Source organism: Phallusia mammillata, chromosome 4, assembly GCF_965637545.1.
Source record: "Phallusia mammillata chromosome 4, kaPhaMamm4.hap1.1, whole genome shotgun sequence".
In the NCBI taxonomy this organism is placed as follows: domain Eukaryota; kingdom Metazoa; phylum Chordata; class Ascidiacea; order Phlebobranchia; family Ascidiidae; genus Phallusia; species Phallusia mammillata.
Window position 1 is genome coordinate 2,033,092 of NC_137255.1, and position 21,075 is coordinate 2,054,166.

The 21,075-nt window shown below is 35.5% G+C and overlaps 2 protein-coding genes and 1 long non-coding RNA gene across 3 annotated transcripts; 2 read left to right on the top strand and 1 right to left on the bottom strand.

Annotated features, from left to right (window-relative positions):
• Window positions 1–201: 201 nt before the first annotated feature.
• On the top strand, window positions 202–2,441 carry LOC145225061 (ficolin-1-A-like). Its single transcript, XM_080091703.1, has 5 exons — window positions 202–315; window positions 726–828; window positions 888–993; window positions 1,237–1,362; window positions 1,962–2,441. The coding sequence occupies exons 1-5, from the start codon at window positions 265–267 to the stop codon at window positions 2,170–2,172; spliced, it is 597 nt and encodes a 198-aa protein (XP_079947829.1). The 5' UTR covers window positions 202–264; the 3' UTR covers window positions 2,173–2,441.
• LOC145225067 (uncharacterized) lies at window positions 1,297–20,657 on the bottom strand. Its single transcript, XR_013859799.1, has 6 exons — window positions 20,597–20,657; window positions 20,349–20,435; window positions 19,640–19,815; window positions 19,376–19,471; window positions 18,980–19,141; window positions 1,297–1,360 (listed from the first exon to the last, which is right to left on the bottom strand). It is a non-coding gene; the product is annotated as an uncharacterized LOC145225067 (long non-coding RNA).
• LOC145225051 (uncharacterized) lies at window positions 15,499–20,765 on the top strand. The gene is made up of 11 exons (XM_080091693.1): window positions 15,499–15,636; window positions 15,972–16,076; window positions 16,381–16,543; window positions 16,859–16,994; window positions 17,282–17,345; window positions 17,411–17,479; window positions 18,993–19,147; window positions 19,569–19,654; window positions 19,712–19,818; window positions 20,354–20,496; window positions 20,606–20,765. Exons 1-11 carry the CDS (start codon window positions 15,514–15,516, stop codon window positions 20,763–20,765), a joined length of 1,311 nt encoding a protein of 436 aa, XP_079947819.1. The 5' UTR covers window positions 15,499–15,513.
• Window positions 20,766–21,075: the final 310 nt, after the last annotated feature.

Here is a 21,075-nt window from a genome sequence, read left to right on the forward strand (position 1 = left end):
ATTGTTGGTGGCATAACCTTGTGGTTCTTTTTAAGTATTTTTACTGTTATTTAGGTGTTTTATTTTAACGATAAAAACACGAACACTTTTTGACGATACTGTTCTACGTTGCTTAAAGACAATTCGTAAAGTTTTCATTAAAAAACCCAGAGTCTTGTAGGCGAAAATCTATTGCCTACCTCACATCAAACCATACAGACTTGTACTGACTTTTGCAAAATTCTGATTTTAGATTCGACAATATGCTGGGAGAAAAATTTGACCATGAACTTTATATCGGAGGTGGGGGAAGCTGTTTGCAGCAAGGGGTGGTTGGTAAGTGTAACATAAAAGTGGACAATAAATGTAACAGTTGAAGACACGACTTTTTAAGAAAAATCTTGTTGAACTCTTAGTTGTTGCCATCTTAAAAAATGCCCTCGATGCTGGTAGATTATGTTAGGAAAAAAAACACTTTCATTCCGAAACCCAAACGCGTAGACGATACTGCACAAATTAATTAACCATTAACGGCTATAGGTAAATTTATGGAAGACGGATACCTAAGAGTCTGAATTAACACGTTGGCCTGGAAGCGAATGGCTACATGCCCTAAGCTTCTCAAACTACCGTTCGTGTAAACGTTGTTTTTTGGTTTACAGAGGACTTAATCAGCACTTTATTGCAATATTGTTTCACGCAATGTCTGTTTCTTTATAGAATTATTGTTATTTTGCAATATTTAGGTATTCCAGCAACGTTTAAACGGGAGTTTAGACTTTCAGAAAAACTGGAGAAAATATAAAAAAGGATTCGGGGACGTACATCTGAATGGAGAATTTTGGTGGGGTAAGTAAAAAACGCTGCTACCTGAGAAAAATCAAGTCTTATAATTAACTTTCTAACAGGTCTCAAAAATGTTCATCAAATAACAAATGACTTCAAATGTTCCGAGTGCAAACTTCGTGCCGAACTCGTAGATTTTGATGACAATAAAACCAACGCTGATTTCAGGTGACAACAATACAACATAACAACTAGTAGTGATAAGATCCCGAATCGAGCTTTTTTGATTTTGATACGACTCCTACTCCTTAAGGTTGTAACCAAAACAGCTTTCAATGCAACCAAGTTAAACAAAAAATTAGCCTAAATACGTTTAACCTGCATTACATAGAAGTGTGGTCAAGCTAGGAAGGCAATGTTTCTGTATGACACCAACATATCTTGTAATAATGTTACCTTGTTTTTGAACAGTTGTTTCCGAGTTTTATCCCAGTGTCAAAACTACAGGCTATGTATCAAGGGTTTTTCTTCTTCGGATGAAACTTCACCAGACAGTGGCAGCGGAATAGAGTTCAACGTAAAGGATAACATTGATCTGTAAGTAAAACAATACAGAAAATTCGAATTAAAAGAAACCCAATCTTGCTAAGTTATATCAAGCAAATATACTTTCCAAATAAAAAATATTTTCCTAAAAAACAGTTAGCTGGCTTGACGCAGATTTACGTCGCTTCAAAGGTCATTTAAAGACGACCAAAAATAGTTGTTTGCCAAATCACAGCAGAAAACGGGCCAGAAAGTTATTTTAACCAACGCGACATTGTCATTCAAATTTACCCTAACCTGACCAGAAAAGTTTTTTTTTTTTTTTAAATTTATCAAATTTCAAAAAAACCTAAAAATTTATCACTCTAAACCAGTGACCTTAACCTGGGAGGAATTTTGAAACTTGAGGGGAGGAATTTAATTTTCTTTGTGCATGAAAATAGACACTTCAGCTTTAATAATATAATAAGTGAAGTTGATAAAATACCCAATTTTAAATGAACTTTGTATGATTTAGCATCTACTATATTAAGTAGGTATAAAAATATTTCGAATTGTTAGGAAAGGATTTCGCCGAAAAAAGTTGGAAACCGCTGCTCTAAACAGTCTTACACTAAAAACGCAATAATATTCGTTACTATATTTTTCAGAAGAGACCCAGACTGCCCGGGCAGTGACCCAAAGGAGGCTGGCTGGTGGTACAAGCAGGGAGGATGGTGGTTAAATGAAGAATGGCATAGAAATATTTGCAATGATGATAACAATGGCACTGCCGAGACAAGATGGCCAGCATGGGATGGCGAGGAAAAATTGAAATCTACAAAACTCATGTTTCGTTGCAAGAAATTTAGGCTTATTTAGGCAATGAAAGCGTCGAAGCGTTTGTGTAAAGAAGGTACTTGGTTACATGTATTATTTCGTAGCAGTAAATACGATTGCGTACATTGTAAAATCTGAACGTAAACTTGCTTGATTACTAATATTTTTTTGTGTTGTATATATGCTTATTCATTTGACGAAGCAAAAGTCCGATCTAAAATGCGGTGTTACCATTTTTCATGCACAAAATTGTCCCAAAATGTGCCTGTTTACTGCGGTTTGTGGTTGTAACAAAACCTAAGATAATAAAATTGTACAAAAAAATAAATAAAAAAGTCCCGACTACATGTATATACTTACGGACAAAGGTCATTTTTAGAAATATAAAAACGAAATGTTGCCTAAGAACGAATGCGAAGTTACGACGTATATCCGATGGCAGGGCATTTGCTACAAACCATGCATAATGTGTGCGCAATTACATACAAAATGCATATTTTACTGATGAAAGCTTGGGTTTGGTAGAGATGACAAGGTGTTAAAATGCAGTGAAGTACGAGAGTTTGAAACACGATGTTTATTGCTCTAGCAGGGTGCACAACCTTTTCGCTATGACGACCGCATCGCAGATCCTCATTTCACCAACGGCTGTCGATTGTCTTCTTGTTTTTGTTTCAAAATTACTGATGTAGAGAAATAGTTTTGTCTCATACATATGTGCCATCTAACGGCGCCGGAAATCCCAGACTAATTTCTAACTTAATGCACAGACCGAAATGACGATCAACGTTAACTATTCATGACGTTCATCTGTATTGTGACGCTTGTGGTGCGTGTTTTTTGCATTGTCTGCACATAATAGGCGAACAAACAAGTCGTATGCACTTTGCTACTAGACTTGTAACATTATTTCCACACCCAAAAAATCTATATAGAGCGGTTTTGAAATGCAAATATTTAGCAAAAGAGTTCTATTTACGTCACGGCCGCCAGGGCATATATTTTAATACACATGTTCATACACATTGCTGCATAAACACGTCTCTGTGGCCGCAGGTTGTGTACCCCTACACTTTATTTGTGACTTTGCTGGACCAGTAAAGCGTGTTTACAATGAAATGTAATTTAAAACGTCCATTAAAATTTGAAACCTATTCCTTACATGCGTGGGAAGGTAAACGACTCTTGAAGTTGGTATGGAAATCCGACAAAGCCTGTACCAAGCCAAACAAAGGCACAAAGTATTGAGCAAAGTCAACGTTAAAAACACACAAGCCTACACTGTAATCAAGGGTATTTCAAGGGATACCCATCGGAACAAAGTGAATGCACTCATTTTATTCATATTTAGCGCACGCTATGAGTCGGTTTAGAAATAAAAGCAATAGATAAAACTAACTTGTCATTTCAATACTTGCTTTAATTATTTAGCACAATTTAGGTGGGTAGAGGTGACTACTGTCGATTCTAAATTCCGAAACCTTTTGCTTTAAAAAGGTTTATTTTGTACATATTGTTTATTCAACATAGCAGGGCTGTACAGTGTCAAACAAACTAAACAGCAAACAAAACTTTGTTTATTTGGAATCAATGTGGCTATGAAGTTCAACAAAACGACTAAAGCACCACAATGACTGAATTCGACTGCTTTGAAAGTTTTGGCAAAAAAATGTCTGCAGGTAAACTACAACAGTGGACATACAGCCTTAACAACAAAACAGCATCATACATTACTTTTCTCAGTGTAAATTAATATCAGTGTATAAGTTCATCACTTGTTCGTGATCCAGTTACACTTGTTTTATGTGTCAAAAACACGGATCAAACAAGATTTGTTTGTCCTGTCAATGACACAGGTTTTATATTGAACAATTCTTGTCTGTACTCGTTGTCGGAAGTTCGGTAATACATATTTTTTAAATATGTTTGTTTTGTGCGTTGAGTTTTATTGGTGTACTGACTTAAGTATGGAAACCGCTTGCACGTCAAGATGTAAGACTGTTTCAAAAAAGGTAAGCTTTTTAGATACCAGAACAAATAGTGGGCTAATATAACCAAACACCAATTTGTATCCCAAAATTTTTTGTATATCAAACTATGTTTACGGAATTGCACGATGTGGCTAATCATTTGCAAGTACAGAATTGTGCACAAGATACAAATGTTTTACTTTTCTTTATATTTACTAGTTCAACACAATCTCATTTAATAATGATATTGTATGCAGAATAAACCATACAAAATCTTCACCAAATGCATGTTTATTCAGAAAAACTCAGAAATCAAAAACAAAATCTGGAGTACTGTCGGATATGAATCTACGATCGGAGCGTTTTACGTTTTACAATTGTTTTATTAGCTTGAAAACTATTGAATTCATGGCTGTTTATTAAAATCGGCGTGTTTAATATACCTAGCCGTTTTGTTTAGTCCTTCGTCGGGTGTAATAGAATTACATTTAGTTCAGTTTGTTGTGTCAGAGGTGAAACAGAGGTGGCGTCAGTAGAGAAAACACAATATCATGTTTTGTTCAATTATCATGTTTTGTTCTATTGTTCAAGAACACAATCATTGACATTTCAACTTAGTTTGTCTTTCGTTGTCAAAACGCTTTGGTTGCTTTTGGCCAGTGGTTCCGCATTTTGTGATTTTGACATCGTAAGCAAGGTCACAAAATTTTAAGCTATTAGTGTCGACGCTTTCGCAAAGTTGAAAATGAAACAGATAACAGAATGAATTTTATTTGCAAACCTAACACTTTCAGAAATTAGGTTATGTGTATACCAATTTTAATCAATAAGTTATAAATTTTTTAAACCAAGGAAACTGTCTCACCGACACCGATGGGTAAGCTGTTTTAAACGGTTGAATATGTATCAAATAATTCTTTTTTTTTGGTTTTTCTTTGCGTTAAAGTCTTGCTTAAGATATTAGGTCAAAATTAATCATGGAGTTTTAACAACAAATGACAATAAATTAGGACGAAAACAAAAATTTTCCACGTTTGCATGGGCTTCATCGCACTTTTGCCATGCAAAACACATATTGTTGCTGAGTGCTTGTTTCACTGGTTGATCATAAATTCTATAGGTTACGTTTGAAAAACTTAGCTTAATTGTAAAACTAGGTATCATTCGAGTAGGTGCAAGAATGCCTAAATATCATAAACCACAATAACAACCACTTTCGAAAAAATACAGAATGGATGCGAGAACTTGTTGGAAGGGCCGACTAAGAGAAAGGTTGAAAAACACTACCGAAAAAAATGTGATGACTAAGCTGTGTTTTTTGGTGCTTATACAACACAAAGTTTTTTATACAGTACACAAATATCAATCATAATTTGCATTAAAAAGGGCAGTTGTAGAACCACCCTTTACTCAACAAAAGAGCACCTGAGGGAAAATCGTGACAAAAAAAACAACCTATCAGTTACCTGTAAAGGCCATTGCGTGATAATGACATTTTAAATTGAAAATACCCAAACTCCAACCACTGTCTTCTTAAAAAGAAGAGCAGCCGTGGTGTTTTATGAGTGTATTGTGAGTTTGTTATTTAAGACAACACACATTGCGCTTGTCAGACAAAGGGCATTGTTTTTTTTTAACTCTGGGAACATGTTACAACGACGACCAAACTACAGGTAACACAAAGGATCAGACAAAAACACAATCCTTGACCAGTTTGGTTCATTACAATCATAGGTGTCGATTCTTGGGGTGGCTGTGGTGGTGGCCTCCCACATAAATCTTCTGGGCTGGCAGCCATTATAAAATAGCTATTCTGCCACCCCAGAATTTGCCTGGCCATGTTTATGTTTGTGCATTACACATATGCGTTTCTTTCATTCATATGCGCTCTTTCTAATAGTCGGTTTATTTCGAGCACGTGCAAAGCAAGCGACCCGAAGTTCTTGTCGCTTGTAAACAACGCATGGGGAAACCCATTTTGCGCTACACTTGCCACCGGTTGTCGTTAAGTTTGCTACCAGAGCCCCCCGGAGCAAGCCTAAACAAGGTTTAAGACGTTACAGTGTCAATTTTGACGTTATTATGTATGCTAAATGTTAATTGGCAGTTCATCATGTTATTGTTACATGTAGTAATCAATTTCCTTCAGATAGAGCAACCACCCGTTTGCTTAAATTACCTGTCAAAACTACAACGCCTATTCGTTTTGCACAACACTCGCCAGCACAAGATTTTTCCCGCCGCTATTCAGTATGTTCACAGCAGTCATTATATCACAAATCTATAAAGACATCATAACTAGCTGGACGACTTGTGACGTGACTTTGACAAATATACGTGGTAAAGCACGTCTTTAAGCATTATCAGCGATAACAAGCTACACCGTAACAACGAACCACTTGACTTCAGCAAGTTTGCTACCCCACACATGAAAATATATGCTAAAAAATCGACGCCTATGATTACAATATATATACACTATCCACATGTTGGCTTGTTAAAAAAAGATAGTATATCTTCGGTGGCTAGTAAACAAGAAAGCTATTTTACTCTGCGTTTATAATCCCAGGCAAAGTCAACCATAAACTGAAATATACTTCACTTTCGTAAAACTTGATTTGTAGATGTGCCACGAGAAATTACGAATAGCTGGAATGCAGCACTGGAAAACGTTGATGGGGACAAGTTGGAGCTGAAGAATGTGTTGAACGTTTTGTATGACTACCACAAGCAACCATGTACAATAGTTTCGGTAATAACTGGAATGCTTTTTATTTATCTTTGACCTTAGTTGTAATCGATAACAGTAAACTAAAGGCAGTTATTTAAAAACAAACAAACCGCAATTAGATTATTACAAACGGCAATCTAGTTTTTTTTATGTCATAAAAAGACAACAATAATTGTGTATTTGAAATCTTAATATTTAAATAACGGCAGCAAGTATCTTGCATAACAACGCCTGCTTAACTCCCCTCCCACTAAAACGCTCCTTTTTTGATTAAGCATCAAAAGACAGTTGGAGATTATTTGGCACAAAATAGCGCAGCACAGCTCATGAAGGGACATCTCAACAATCTGCAGCAGCAGCTCGAAAAGAAAGAAATGTTGCAAGTGTTTATGCATCATAAACTTAAATACAAAAATCAATTCATTATAGTTCATTTTAGAACTTGCATGGCGGATCTTGAAACACTGCTTTCTGTCATCATGATGTACACTGATTCGAGCACAGCCTTATCGGAGGCGATAGCTAGTTGTGGAGTTTTACAGACACTGACGGGATTCCTCGAAAAATACGAAACAACCTTCGACAAAAACAAAGTATCATTCCTATAGTATTTTTTGCTCACTGATTTTGCACTACGCTGTTACTCAACAGACCGATGGCAGGATTGTCATGCATTCGCTGACCATCCTTTACAACTGTTCGATGTCTGGCAGCAACAAAACATGCTACACGGCAAAAACCGTTGAAGTGCTTGGATTGTACGCCAAAAAATCAAAAACACAGGTGGTTGACATAAAACTGTGTAGTGAAAAGTTTCAAAATCTTTATATGGAACTCATGATTTAAAACATAATTGCAGGTGTATTTTACAAAACGTTCGTTTTTACTTACTCTTTGCGACCCTTTTGCAGATTGACACAAATTCCACTTGTGCTTTGCTTACATTAGCACATATCCTTGACGACACGAACAAAAGTCCGCTAGCCGAGAAACATATCATTTCTTTTCTAATAACGGTAAAAAAAACACTGTGGTGATATGAGCTGTATAAAGTTTGAAGTTAATTAACAAACAAACCATGTTATTGTACTTAGATCTTGACTGACGCACTTAACAACGATAATAATCTTCGTTCTAAAGTAGGCTTCACAGCTAAAGAAGTAGTTCTTGGATTGACCAAACTAGCAAATAACGACACGAACAGCGCGGTAATCCTACAGAGCAAAGCGCTGCCCAAACTGATGGAGCTAATTAAAAAGGGTAACGCAACGCAAATGTATTTGTATTAGTCGCAAAACATTAGCCTTAAAAAATAACAGTAGTGGTTCCTGAGATAAAACTATCGCCCTGTTCCCAACTTTATTAACTTTTCCAGGTGACGAGGAAGGACAAACTATAGCTGTGAATTGCATCTGGGCTTTGTCGTTTGTCAAAGAAAACATTAAGGAAATTACAGAACAAAAAGTCATTGAAAAACTTGAAACGTTAACCAGCCACAAAAACAAGTTTGTTCCATGTAGTTTTAAATCAGTGCAATAACTAATAAATATCGAAACTGCAACTGATATTTTACTAATATTCGACTTCCATGTTTGTTTAATGACAGTTCAGTACTTTGATTTATTGTTTTAAGAGAGCTTAAAAGAGCGGCTTCTGGTGCATTGTGGCAGCTAAGAAACGCAAAATACAACAAAAAACAAGAATTGGTAATAAAAGTCTACAAAAACCAAACTAGGCGTTATCACTTTTTTCTTTATCCAGGAAAAAAACTTACAACCGAACAATTTAATGTTGAGTTATTGCTGGGACAACCAACCAACAGTGAAAAAGGTAAGCCGAAATAGGTGACTAAAAGACAATTATCACCGACTTTGTTTTGGGCCTAAATTCGAATCACAGGAACCGAAACAAGCAAAAAAGATTTTAACCTCAATCCCAATCAATACAATTCCTACAAAGCATCCAATTTTAAAACAAAGATATTTTGTAAAGATCAAAAAAAAACTGCAAGACCGTGGTTACAATGTTTGGATTGACATTGAAGATATGTCAGGCGATATAATGCAGGCAATGGCTGAAGCAGTGCAACAATCAGCGATTGTGATTATTTGCATGTCGCAAGGATACAAGGAAAGTCAAAACTGCAAGTAAACACATGTGCTTAAACATTCAAATAAAATGTGGATGCATGCTACTTCACGTTAAATGTCCACATAAAAAAGTTGAATAAAAAACACGTAAATAAAAAAATGCAGCTGTGTCGTGTTTAGGTTTGAAATAATTTTTTTTATGACAATCTTGGCTTTAAATCTAGAACAGAGGCAACATATGCATACAATTTGAGCAAAACAATTATTCCACTCAAAATGGAAAACCTCGAACTCGATGGTTGGCTAGGTGAGAATCACACAAATAAAACGCTCGACATAGCACTTATCAGCCGAGTTAAGTGTCAAACCTTTTTTAGGCATACTGATAAGCGATAAGTTCCGTATAAGTTTCACCGACATTGGTGAGTTTCAAGCATCCGTACAGGAACTGGTAAAGGAAATTGAAACACTTTTGGGAAAGAAAAAAGAAGTCGGCGAGGTAGATTAATTCATCAACTTTTTGGCAAAACAACAACACATTTAAAAATGACAATCGTAGCAAAATTATATGTTATTCACAGCAACCTCCTGCAAAACGACGAAAAACAAACAACCCGCAACCAATACCGAGTTCCAGTTCGATGGTAAATATGACATCGGAGGAAGTTCAACGATGGGCCGAGCAGCATGAAATAAATTCGTGAGAAACTTTTTTGCGTTGTTCACAAATGTCGGGTTTTGTCAAAGCGGACTCCATATACGAAACGATGAATATTTAAGTGAACTTTTTGTTTGCCAAGATCAATTTTGGCACACGAAAGTAGGAATCTGCAGCTCATTAAAGATGCTGTTTAAAAAAAGATATTGCAACCACGACTTGGGAGGGGGGGGGGGGGGGGGGCTACAATAGGTATTGCGGTTTTTAAACTGACCATCATCTACACGGCTTTATCAAGTTCCAAAATCATTTTGAAAGTGCACTGCGTGACACCTTTCATTCGTTGTTTTTTCATTCGTATTTTTTAACAAAATAGGGTTAAACTCCGGTTCGTGTTTTTAGGAAATTGTAGTTAGCGGTTCGGGTTTAATGAAATAAACAGCTCAGACCGGTTCGCGGATCGGGTTCAGTTCTGGTTCGACTCACTGATTATTAGGACCCTCCACTTGGCTGCAAATAAACAACCCAAAAGTTGTGTTCCAAGGCTGCAATTGATTTCTAAATTATTTTTTTCACTAGGAACGAGGAGAAAAACATACCAACTATAAAAACCCTTAACTAACGTGCAAATTCTTTGTTTTCTCCTTAGTTATTTATTGTCGGTATCAACTTTAACCCCAAATACGTCCAACCACACTAAATTCAAAATCGTGCTCTGTGTAGGTCACAAGTCAGTGACCTTGACGGAGAAACGCTTCGATTTCTGCAAACACTGAAAACCGAGACACCACAGGTTTTCTACAGTCACATCAAAGAACAGCTCGGAATCGAAAGTTCAAAAGATCTGATGCTTTTTACAAAGGCATTAAAAGATCTTGACTGTACATAGTTTATTTTAAACACACCCTGAAGTTCTGTGTTCTTTTCTGTAGCATTTTGTTGATGTGTTTTATTCTGTAGCATTTTGTTGATGTGTTTTATTCTGTAGCATTTTGATGATGTGTTTTATTCTGTAGCATTTTGATGATGTGTTTTATTCTGTAGCATTTTGTTGATGTGTTTTATTCTGTAGCATTTTGATGATGTGTTTTATTCTGTAGCATTTTGTTGATGTGTTTTATTCTGTAGCATTTTGTTGATGTGTTTTATTCTGTAGCATTTTGTTGATGTGTTTTATTCTGTAGCATTTTGATGATGTGTTTTATTCTGTAGCATTTTGATGATGTGTTTTATTCTGTAGCATTTTGTTGATGTGTTTTATTCTGTAGCATTTTGATGATGTGTTTTATTCTGTAGCATTTTGATGATGTGTTTTATTCTGTAGCATTTTGATGATGTGTTTTATTCTGTAGCATTCTGTTGATGACTTTAGGTCATATTCCTTACTGATGTACCCAATTTAATTGAAAATAAATGATTTTAGAAGTGTAACTATTTTTTTCGAAACAAATTCGCCAGATTCACAGGTAAGGCAATGTAAAAAAGTTGCCCGAAGAGTTGAATTTACTTGCTATAACAAAACAGGAAGTTGTATTTTGTATCAACAACTCTTGATTTAGAGAGCAGAAACAAAACAAGGATTTCTAACTTATTAGACAAACGTGTGCCACCTGATACCCGCGGGTCAAATGAGGCCTTTTGAATTTGGGTTGTGTGGTCCGTAAAACTATTTCAGTGCAGTGTTAGCGAGTAATTTTATTTCCAATTTTGTTTCTGAGCTTATTAACGCGTCCCGTGCTATTTTTGCCCAGCACCTAAATGTAGTTAGAATCACTGCCCTATCGCAGTGCTCTTCAACCGGGTATACTGTATACCCAAGTGTATACCACATTAAAACTAGGGTATACGACTGAAGAAAGGTATACGAAGGGAATACAGCGGAGGTCAGTGTTACTAAACATCGCTATTTTTATGAAATGCAGGAAGACATAGCATGGTGACCTATGTGAGACTGACCTGCTTGTTGTAAATATTATTGCGTCAGGTTGGGATTGTTGCGTCAATAATGTGAATTATGAAGCAAATAAACACATACCTGGAGTATCTGTTAAGGTTGAACAATGTACTTTCTGAAATTTTACTTTTTCTATTCTTGGAGTAAAGGATTGCGAATACAAAAATTTGAGAACACGTAACACCACACCACATCTGAACAAGTCAACACCACACGACATGTCCAAATCGCTGAAAGAATGCAGCAACAAGCCAGCCATTAAATCAACTTCTTACGTTTACACACTTTTGTATGCTAAATTTCCTGGACGTAGCACAGGAGGTGCACTGTGACGGCCGCATCGTAAATCTTTATTAACAGTGCCTGATAGCCAATTTAATTTCTAGCTTACGTAGAACAGTCTAGGGATTAGACTTTACTGTTTATAACGTCACCATCTAAACTGTGACGGTATTGATGCCTGTTTTCGCATTGTTTACCCATAATAGGCTTACTAAAAGTCTCAAACATGCGGCTTCTGGGCTGTTAATATTTTTTCCAGCCCCTCAAACAAGTTTTGCAAATCCAAATATTTCAGTTTACATGTTCACGGCCACAGGTTGTGTACTCCTGGCCTTGTATAACAATAATTCACGCGACCAGGCAAGTACCTACTGGTAGACTGCTACTTTCTGTGCACATTTATAAATTGCTATGTGTAGGGTATACAAAGTTGCTCAAAAATTGTAAAAGGTGTACAACGGGGAAAAAGGTTGAAGAGCACTGCCCTATCGTATCGGTGGCTGTTAACCCAATACAAACGTGTTTCAACTTCGAGAGAAGAAAAAACCAACGTTTTAATAATTTTTTTAGACAAAGGTGTGTCACCTAAAATCCGCGGCTAAATGCGGCCTTTCGTTATTAGGGTTTGTTAGCGAGTAATTTTAATTCAAATTTTGTTTCTGAGCTGATCAAGGCACCCGGTGCTATTTTTTCGCCGGCACCTAACAATGTAGTAAGAATCACTTCCCAATTTTATTGGTGGTTGCTAACTCCGTACAAACGTGTTTGGTTCGCATCAAAGTAAACACAACTTGTGTTATATAGAGCTGTGGCCCGCTGTCTAGTAAAGTTAATGGTATTTTGGTACAGTGATAAAGCTTTTACTTCCGTGGTTTAAGCAAAACTTTTCCATTGCCTTTGCAATTGACAACATTTAGTTTTTAACCTGCACGGATGGTCGATACTTGTTCGGACGTTCAACGACAAACTGTTAATTAAATGATTAGGCAAAAACGGTCCCTGTTTAATATGAGAGCCAATCAGCAATTGCGCAGTTTACTCAAATCCACGATAAGGTGATTTTTTAACCAATAGGTTTTTGAACTAAGTGTCCGATGTGATTGGCTTTCAACAAGCGAAATAAACTTACATGTTTCTTGTTTTGGGGCATTATCGAAAAGCATGTAATGAGTCTATACTGTCACATATAACGAGTCTATACTATCACCAAGTCGGTTGGATTCGGTAAATGGTGCAGCCGGTTACCGTGCGATCTCATACGTCACACAGCCTATTGTGCGCTGTCAGACCTGTTTTGTTCGCAAAATAATTGGGTTTGGTTTCTGTTTACCTGGTGGGTTAGCGACAACCGTAGTAAGGCAGCTGCGCTTGGAAAGTCTGTAGCGTTGCTGGTTGTATGCGCTAAACCGGCTTTTCAGAGGCAATGCGTAAAACATGGAAAAAAGTGTTATAATTTTGTTTTACAAGCATATGGAACTTTGCCCCTCAAAAATATATACTCTGTGTGTCATCAAGGATTGTTTTTCGACGCCTGGTTAGTTACTTAACTAGACAAGGCATTAACAAAAGAGGTAGTTCAAAACGTTTGGTCGTACTACAGAAAGAATAGGATGCAAGTTAGATTAAAAGAAGTTTATAATAAAAGAAATGTTCTGTAGAACTTACATACGTTAAATATGCAACCTATAATATACACTTTAAGTAATAGAAACACGACCAATGTGGTTTCACGAAAATATACAACTAGATACTGTTGTGTAAGTTAAGTTTTAATTTCGATAGTGTTCAATTTGTCATAACCCAGTACATTTCACTGAGTATTATTATTATTTTGCGCAGTTGTGTCATTTGTCAACGTCTCGTTATTACATGTTGCAGCTGGTATTTCATAAAAATGATTTTTGATTAGTTGGCAACTCAACGACGTGGAACGAAACGCAATTGTGACGTGACAATGGGAAGCGGTTCGTCCATAGCAACTGGGGCAACCCCCGAAACAGAGAATTCAGTCCAAAACGAAGGTGGTACATTTATTGCAATCATTCACTCGAAAATAGTGCAGTTAATAACGTACAACACGTATAATTTTGTAATGTTAAGTTTTGTTTCGGAGTTTTTGTACAAAATTGATTTCTTTAGTTTGTTTTGTTACTTGTTCAGCTGAAAAAGTGGCAAAAAAGTTGACTGTGGAAAAACTGCCGTCATTTGCGGATTGTTTTCAGCAACAATTCAAACGCGACAAAAAGAATGGACACGTTGAAAATGATTCTAACAAGTTTCCCAAAATGCTACAAAGCTACTACACAAGATATGTGGTAAATTAATTGATTGAAGCATCCAAGTTTTAATTTAGAACTAAGATTGTACATACTGAAGTTGTATGAAGATTTTTCAAATAGTGACTGAATTAGGTGCAGTATTATAAAAGGTGAAATTACTGCACATACGTGGCCGAATATGAAGTTAGCTCAGCTTCGAATTAAACCAGGTCTTGTGCAACTAAACCCAACCACTCACAACTCTGGTCCATACATGGAAAGGACTAATAAATACACTTATCAAAACATTCACTTGCAAACCGACACAAATCCACAACCAACATAGTTTTTTTTCGCACAAAACCAGAAGTGATCTTTATCTTTACCTAAAAAAAAAACATTTCCAGCATAAACACCGGGTCAAGATGGGAGACGCTTTATCCCAACTCGACAGTGCCGTAGGAACAATCTTCGACTACGTCATTCTGCTGACGTCAAACGGTTCCAAGTTTCCGGAAAAGGGAGAGGACAGGTATAGGGTTGCACATGTGCTGTTTTTTGTTTTAATTTTATCCTTTGTGATCACAACAAGCCCTAATGAGTACATCTCATTAAGAATCCGTCGTTGAACTGCCTACTTCTCTTTGATTTCATAAACTCGCTTACCGCTTGCACTGGTAGTTCTTTTAAACAGGTCGTGGGTCCTGACAAATTCACGCCCGCTCTTATACAAATACCTTTGCCCAGCAAAATAAACTTAACTGAACTTATCCACCATCACAAGCCAATTCTGAGAAACAAAGTTGGCCAGGAAACTCTATAACATCGTTAGATGCTGGTCAAACCAATCATTTGGCCAGGGTCAAGCCAATACATGACCAGTTAAATGACAGAACATATTACAGAGTGGATGACTCACTGTTCTTAACCCTGATGAATGTTTTGGTAAAATTCACTGATGCTAGTACTCTTCTGGCAGAGGAACTTGGAAAACGACAATTGGTTACAATCCTATTGAAACTTTTACAACTAATAGCTGATGAGCAAACTACAAAAGAAACAATTACAGTGAGCAAATGGTTTAATACTTAGTCCAGAAATTTTTCATTTGACTTTACATGATTAAAAATAACAGCACTTTTTTCATTCAAAACGCCAAATAAAAAAGAAGCTTGAACTGGATTAAAATCCCTAAATGAACTACTAAAACAAACTAAACTACTAAAGAAACAATCTCAAAATGGTGGTTTGATTTTCAATGTAGAAAAACCAAAGAACTACAATTGCATCAAATGCAAAACCTGTCCATGGAAATCGACTGATCATAGAATATTTTCACATTATTGTTGGTGTGGGGCATGCATGAAAACATTAAACAAATCTATTGCTTACAGCTTGTTGTTGATTTCTCATTTACAGCCAATCCAACAAGAAATTAACATGATAATGTTGCTTCTTCTGAACTGTAGCAAACCACCCAACAATGGTAAATATTACAGAGCTGGGAAGGGAATGAGCACCATTGCATGGATTGTTCAAAATGGCAAAGAACTTGGTATAAAGGTATATATGTGGTTCGTAATGCCAAACTTTTAACAACCAAACATGGAAATACATTTAGGCCGAAATGAGTATTTTGACATTGTATGCACACAAAAATATTTCATTACCTGTTGGCAACCTTAAAACCTTGGTAACAAATGTTTAACTTTTTTTTAAATTTTGGCGAAGTAGATTCCTGTAATCACTTTCTGTACAAAAAAATCTTAACTGTAGTCCATCTTTTGGTTAAAAATTGTCAGTACACAGTCAGTCAAGTAGAAAGACTTTGGAATAAAAAGAGTTTAACTCAACAAATACAAACACTTTAATAGGCATAACATTTTTTCTCATTTTAGATTACAACTATTGCATCAGGCATGTTGATATTAGCCAACACCATCGATGAAAAGAACAATGAGATCATCATGGCAGACAACTCCATTATTAAATGGCTACAAAAAGTGAGTTGACACTTAACGTCAAATTTGCCAGAAAACTTAAAGTCTAAAAACATGATTGCGTTGATTTCAATGCTTGTGGAATTGTGACAGTTGTCACTAGAATTGTGTATTTTAAACCTCATGTGGCCTATCTAGGATGAATTACACAGTTACAAAGAGACAACAAATAAAACTCCCAAATGTCAATTGCTATATTTGTTTATTTAATTTGTTTTTTGGACGAAAGGTGTGTTGGACCTAAGGTTTACATTTACTAAGAAACATTTACCACAGAACTGACTCATATTTCCTATGCAACTAACAGACGTTAAAAGGCGCCTTGGTGAGAAAACGTCATAGATCAGCACAAGGTTTCTCAGCTGAAGAATTAGTTGAGGGAATATCCAAACTTGCAAGTAACAACAAAAATAGTGACGCAATAGTGGAAAGCGGAATCCTCGACAGCTTGTTAGTTATGATGGAAACAGGTAGGATTTGTTTTGAATCATTATATACCTTGTACAATACATTCATTAGACCCCAAATGCCCAGTGGCTATGAGATCCCAAATAAATATTGCTTCAAATATTTCCAAAGTCACTTTTGTTTTTACAGGGCAGTGACCTTAATACAGCTATGTCGCTATGGTGTGTTTCACCAAGTAAAAACTCGACTCATCCAAATATTATTTTGCTTTACACTTGAAAGCAGCACTTTAAAACCCAATAAATCATATACGTGCGGTCGAAGGTCAATTGATAACAACTGATGTAGGTTAGTTTAAACTTACAATTTGTATGTAGGAACTGAAAATGAGAAAACTACAGCAACCAATGCAATCTGGGCATTGTCGTTTACCAGCAACAACCAAGAAAAGTTTAAAAGCAATGAAAAACTCCAAGAACTGCTTGCAGAGTTTTCCAAAGCAGAGGAAAAATCGTAAGTATTCCCAGTGCCTTTTAGTCTGTGATCAATCAAACCCGAGTGTTCCACGGAGCAGTATCAATAATTTAATGATAGTATGTTGACAAAATAAAAAATAATGCAAAGAGAAATCATAAAGAATACTGCAACTAGACATGGATTTCTGCAAGCAACATTTTTTTCTAAAAGAACTAAATTAATTCAACACCTTGATTGTGTATTTGTACCAAACACACAAATGGTGCATGACATTTACAATTTAAAAAAAAATGTTAATATTTATAAAACAACTATTGTTTCAGAAAACTCAAAGAATCTGCAAATGGTGTTTTGTGGGTCTTACACAGCAATGACTCAACATTAACAGTGAGAAAATAATCCGACTGTAAAAATACCAAAATGTAATTCAACTTAACCAGGTGTTTTAATAGGAACAAGACATCAATGAGGCACATGTCATGCTCAGCTATTCCTGGGACAATCAACACATAATACTAAGGGTATGTAAGTATAGCTCTATGCGCTAACATGCGAAAAAGCACTTGCAAAAAAAACATAGAGCAAATAAGCAGTGCCTAATCCAAAAATTTAAAAGAGCAGAAATACTTTTTTAGGATACTGTTTGTTACGTCAAATCTGAAACCTTATTTACTCTCACATTTTTAAAGCTAGAAGTTGAGGTATATTGCAAAGAGCAGCATTAAAACTAAACTGTGGCATGTAGAAGCTTCAAGCCAATAAATCATAAGCTGCAGACAGTAAACTGTGAGATAAATGTAAAAACTACAACAATCTAAATATTAAAGCAATGTGAGTTATTATACCAAAAAATTAGGGTTGGGCATTTGACCGGTCAAATAAAATCTGGTCAATTGACCGGTCAAATACTTGTCAAATAGGTCAAATATCGGTCAAATACCATACACACCATCAAAATGCAATTTAAGTTTAAAGTTGAAGTTAAATCTTCTTCTAAACCATAAGTAGTGGAGATGGAGGTTTCAACTCATATAAATTTGTTTGTGAAATGGGAAATATTCAGTTTATATTATATTACAGACTACTCCGACTGCATTGCATGCTTCATTTCATCAATGGCCCCACCTGTGTGCCTGTAATTTTCATTCAGTAATCACATTTGTGAACTGAATTCTCATTATATTCTATATACATCATATTAAAGTCTAATTTTGACTGAGATTTAACTGTAAAACTCGCTTATCCTGCTTAAAGTCGTAATTTATGCTGTTACGCTGTTGTCACATCTCTATTCATGACAAAAAAGGAATATACAAAAGCTTAAAATGTACGTACTTTATCCCAATCAGTACTGACCTGGAACTTATCCAAAAAAATCTATTCAGGGCAATTATAAGCTAATAGCTACAAACAATTTTTGGATCAACTATAGAAAAAAGGACTGTAGACCTACAAGTTTACACAGATGCTATAAATAGCTTAGATTTTTTTATCTGTCAATAAACATGTGCAACATTTACAAAAATGTCCAAGTAAATACTAATGAACTAACTTTCCCCCATGGACATATCACACTCGATTTTTATTAAAATAAAACGTTTTTTATTAAATAAACTAGAAGTGATCCATGTTTTTTAATTGCATTGTAAACCTTGCAAAGTTTGCCATGACGTAAATCAGATCATAATTTCAAATCAAAAGTATCTCCTAATTGTTTTGCTATTTATTTTAAATGAACAGAACACATCTATATTGGCTTTAAAAGCACTTATTAATACAAAAGTATGCCCTAAACTGTTCTATCTGAGGGTTATTAGAAATAATTTACCCTTTCCAACAACCAAAAGCAAGTACAAAAAAATTTAACACATTTGATTTTTAAAATTAAAAATAGTATTTGACCGGTTAAATAAAGTGCTGTCAATTGACTGGTCAATTGACCGTATTTGACCGGTCAATTGACCGGCTTGCCAACCCTACAAAAAATAACCCAAATACAACCCCAAAAAAATCACACTTACCAAACTTATCCAGATTAAAGAAAAGCTTGAATCCCACGGTTACAATGTTTGGATGGATGTGGATCGTATGGGGGGAAGTACCTTGCAAGCGATGGCAGACGCAGTTGAAGAATCAGCTGTTGTGCTCATTTGCATGTCACAGAAATACAAGGACAGTCCAAACTGCAGGTATGCAAAGGTTATGGTTTGGGTAAAGTCATTTATAAGATCAAGATATTAACTATATAACTATAAAAAATAAAATTTTTAGTTTAGATTAAAGAGGTTATTAAATGGCAACTAGTGTTTAGATTAGAATAACAAACATGTTTTGTAACACAATACTTTCAAGAATACATAAAAACAGCCGAAAATGCAACAAGTAATAGCCTTACTTACTCAAACTTTCAAATTCACCTTTTGAATAGAATGTTTTACTCAATTTTTGCAAGCACAGCCTTGCAGAAATGTTTTCCAAAACCTGCGTAGCACATTACTGGGGTGTGGTGGTACCTAACAAACAATACAAAAACAACATTTGCGAGGGTAACAAAAGCAAAATATGTAGACGAACTCCATTTTAACCATTGTATAATCATTCTACTTATAGAACTGAAGGAGAGTATGCTTACAAACTACAAAAAGAAATAATTCCCCTGCAGATTGAAAGTGGTTACTCACCTGATGGTTGGTTAGGTAGGTGCTTTGTAAAAGCTGTTATTCAGCATTTTTCTTATGTTCCATGATTTGCAGGAGCTATCCTTGGAGCAAAATTATATTTTGACTTTTCTAAACATGAACAGTTTGATACAAGTTTCACAAAACTTTTGAAGGAACTTGGTGACAAAGGAAAACTGCTGGTAAAATGATTTAAACATTTTACTTTCGGATTAAAAATAGTAAACAAACAATAGGCACAAATGAGAAACAGTTTTAGACAAAAGCGAATGGTTTCAAGCCACTTTTTAAAACCAATCAAAAGCAGGATTATTGCAATCATTTAATATATGCATCCAAACAAGTCTTGGAATCACATTAAGTACTGGCTCACCAAGCCAAAGATATCTGCCCGATATCTTAGAATTTCTATGACATTGACATAATTATTCTGTTTAGAGCACTGGTTTTCAACACGCCTTTCAGGTGGCTTGTGAGTAGTTTTTTGCTAAAACTCATGCCTCGAACAGTATTTTGGAATTGCTAACCGTGCTGGTTTCAAAAATATGCTGGCTTGGTGATGTAGAATTTATATTGTTTATTCTACACATTCAACCCAGGTCGAATTGAAAAGAGTATGCAAATCTCTTTGTGTGCCAACTGAAACAGGGTTTAGGTTCATTGGACTTTTTGAGTTAAATTAAACAAGAAATTAAACACCTTTCTTGCTAACCTTAGCTTCAGGGTCAGGGGATGCAACATATGAGGTTTGATGATGAAAGATTATATGTTGGTGCTGCTGACGCTTCAGACCAAACAACTGCAAAATTATGGAGTTGTGATGATGTTTGTGATTGGGCAAATGCGTATGGAATCAAAGCGTAAGTAACTTAATAAATAAGATATATTTCAGTTTTAACTGTCATTTTTGGTACTAAAAGGTACTAGCTATAACACTAAAACAAAACATATGTAATTTACCTCGTTTAGGTCAAAACTTCGAAACATTGATGGAAGAACACTGATTTTCTTGAAGAATATGAGACTAGAAGCACCAGAGTATTTCTACCATTATATTGAGAAGCACATACAGATCACCAAACCCATGGAACTGATGCTTTTTGTCGAAGCATTAAACACAGTTAGTTGAGAAAAGTCAAATCTTTAAGACAACTCTAAAACCTTTTCTGCACTGTGAGTTTTTCCTGTATGCAGTGGCAAAAGATGGTCAGCATATTTTTTAAAATGTTACATAAGTTGTCATCTATAATGCATAACATACATTACAAAACGTAAATAAAATATGTATTTTATCATATGTTCCATTGTTATATTCTAGCATTTATTTTGACGCAATACTTCTAAGTAACAATTCTTTACAACTGAAGCAACTGCTGTTTTAAAATTTTCAACATTTCGAAACTATTTTTATTTTCGCAAAATGGGTTGTTTTCTTACAC

What these genes read in the sequence shown, in the direction of transcription:
- LOC145225061 (XM_080091703.1), top strand. Translation starts at nt 265, where the DNA reads ATGAACTTTATATCGGAGGTGGGGGAAGCTGTTTGCAGCAAGGGGTGG. An exon ending in AAAACCAACGCTGATTTCAG is followed by an intron (nt 994 to 1,236) that starts GTGACAACAATA and finishes GTTTTTGAACAG; the next exon opens with TTGTTTCCGAGTTTTATCCC. An exon ending in GTAAAGGATAACATTGATCT is followed by an intron (nt 1,363 to 1,961) that starts GTAAGTAAAACA and finishes TATATTTTTCAG; the next exon opens with AAGAGACCCAGACTGCCCGG.
- LOC145225051 (XM_080091693.1), top strand. Translation starts at nt 15,514, where the DNA reads ATGATAATGTTGCTTCTTCTGAACTGTAGCAAACCACCCAACAATGGT. An exon ending in GTTAGTTATGATGGAAACAG is followed by an intron (nt 16,544 to 16,858) that starts GTAGGATTTGTT and finishes ATTTGTATGTAG; the next exon opens with GAACTGAAAATGAGAAAACT. An exon ending in TCCAAAGCAGAGGAAAAATC is followed by an intron (nt 16,995 to 17,281) that starts GTAAGTATTCCC and finishes CTATTGTTTCAG; the next exon opens with AAAACTCAAAGAATCTGCAA.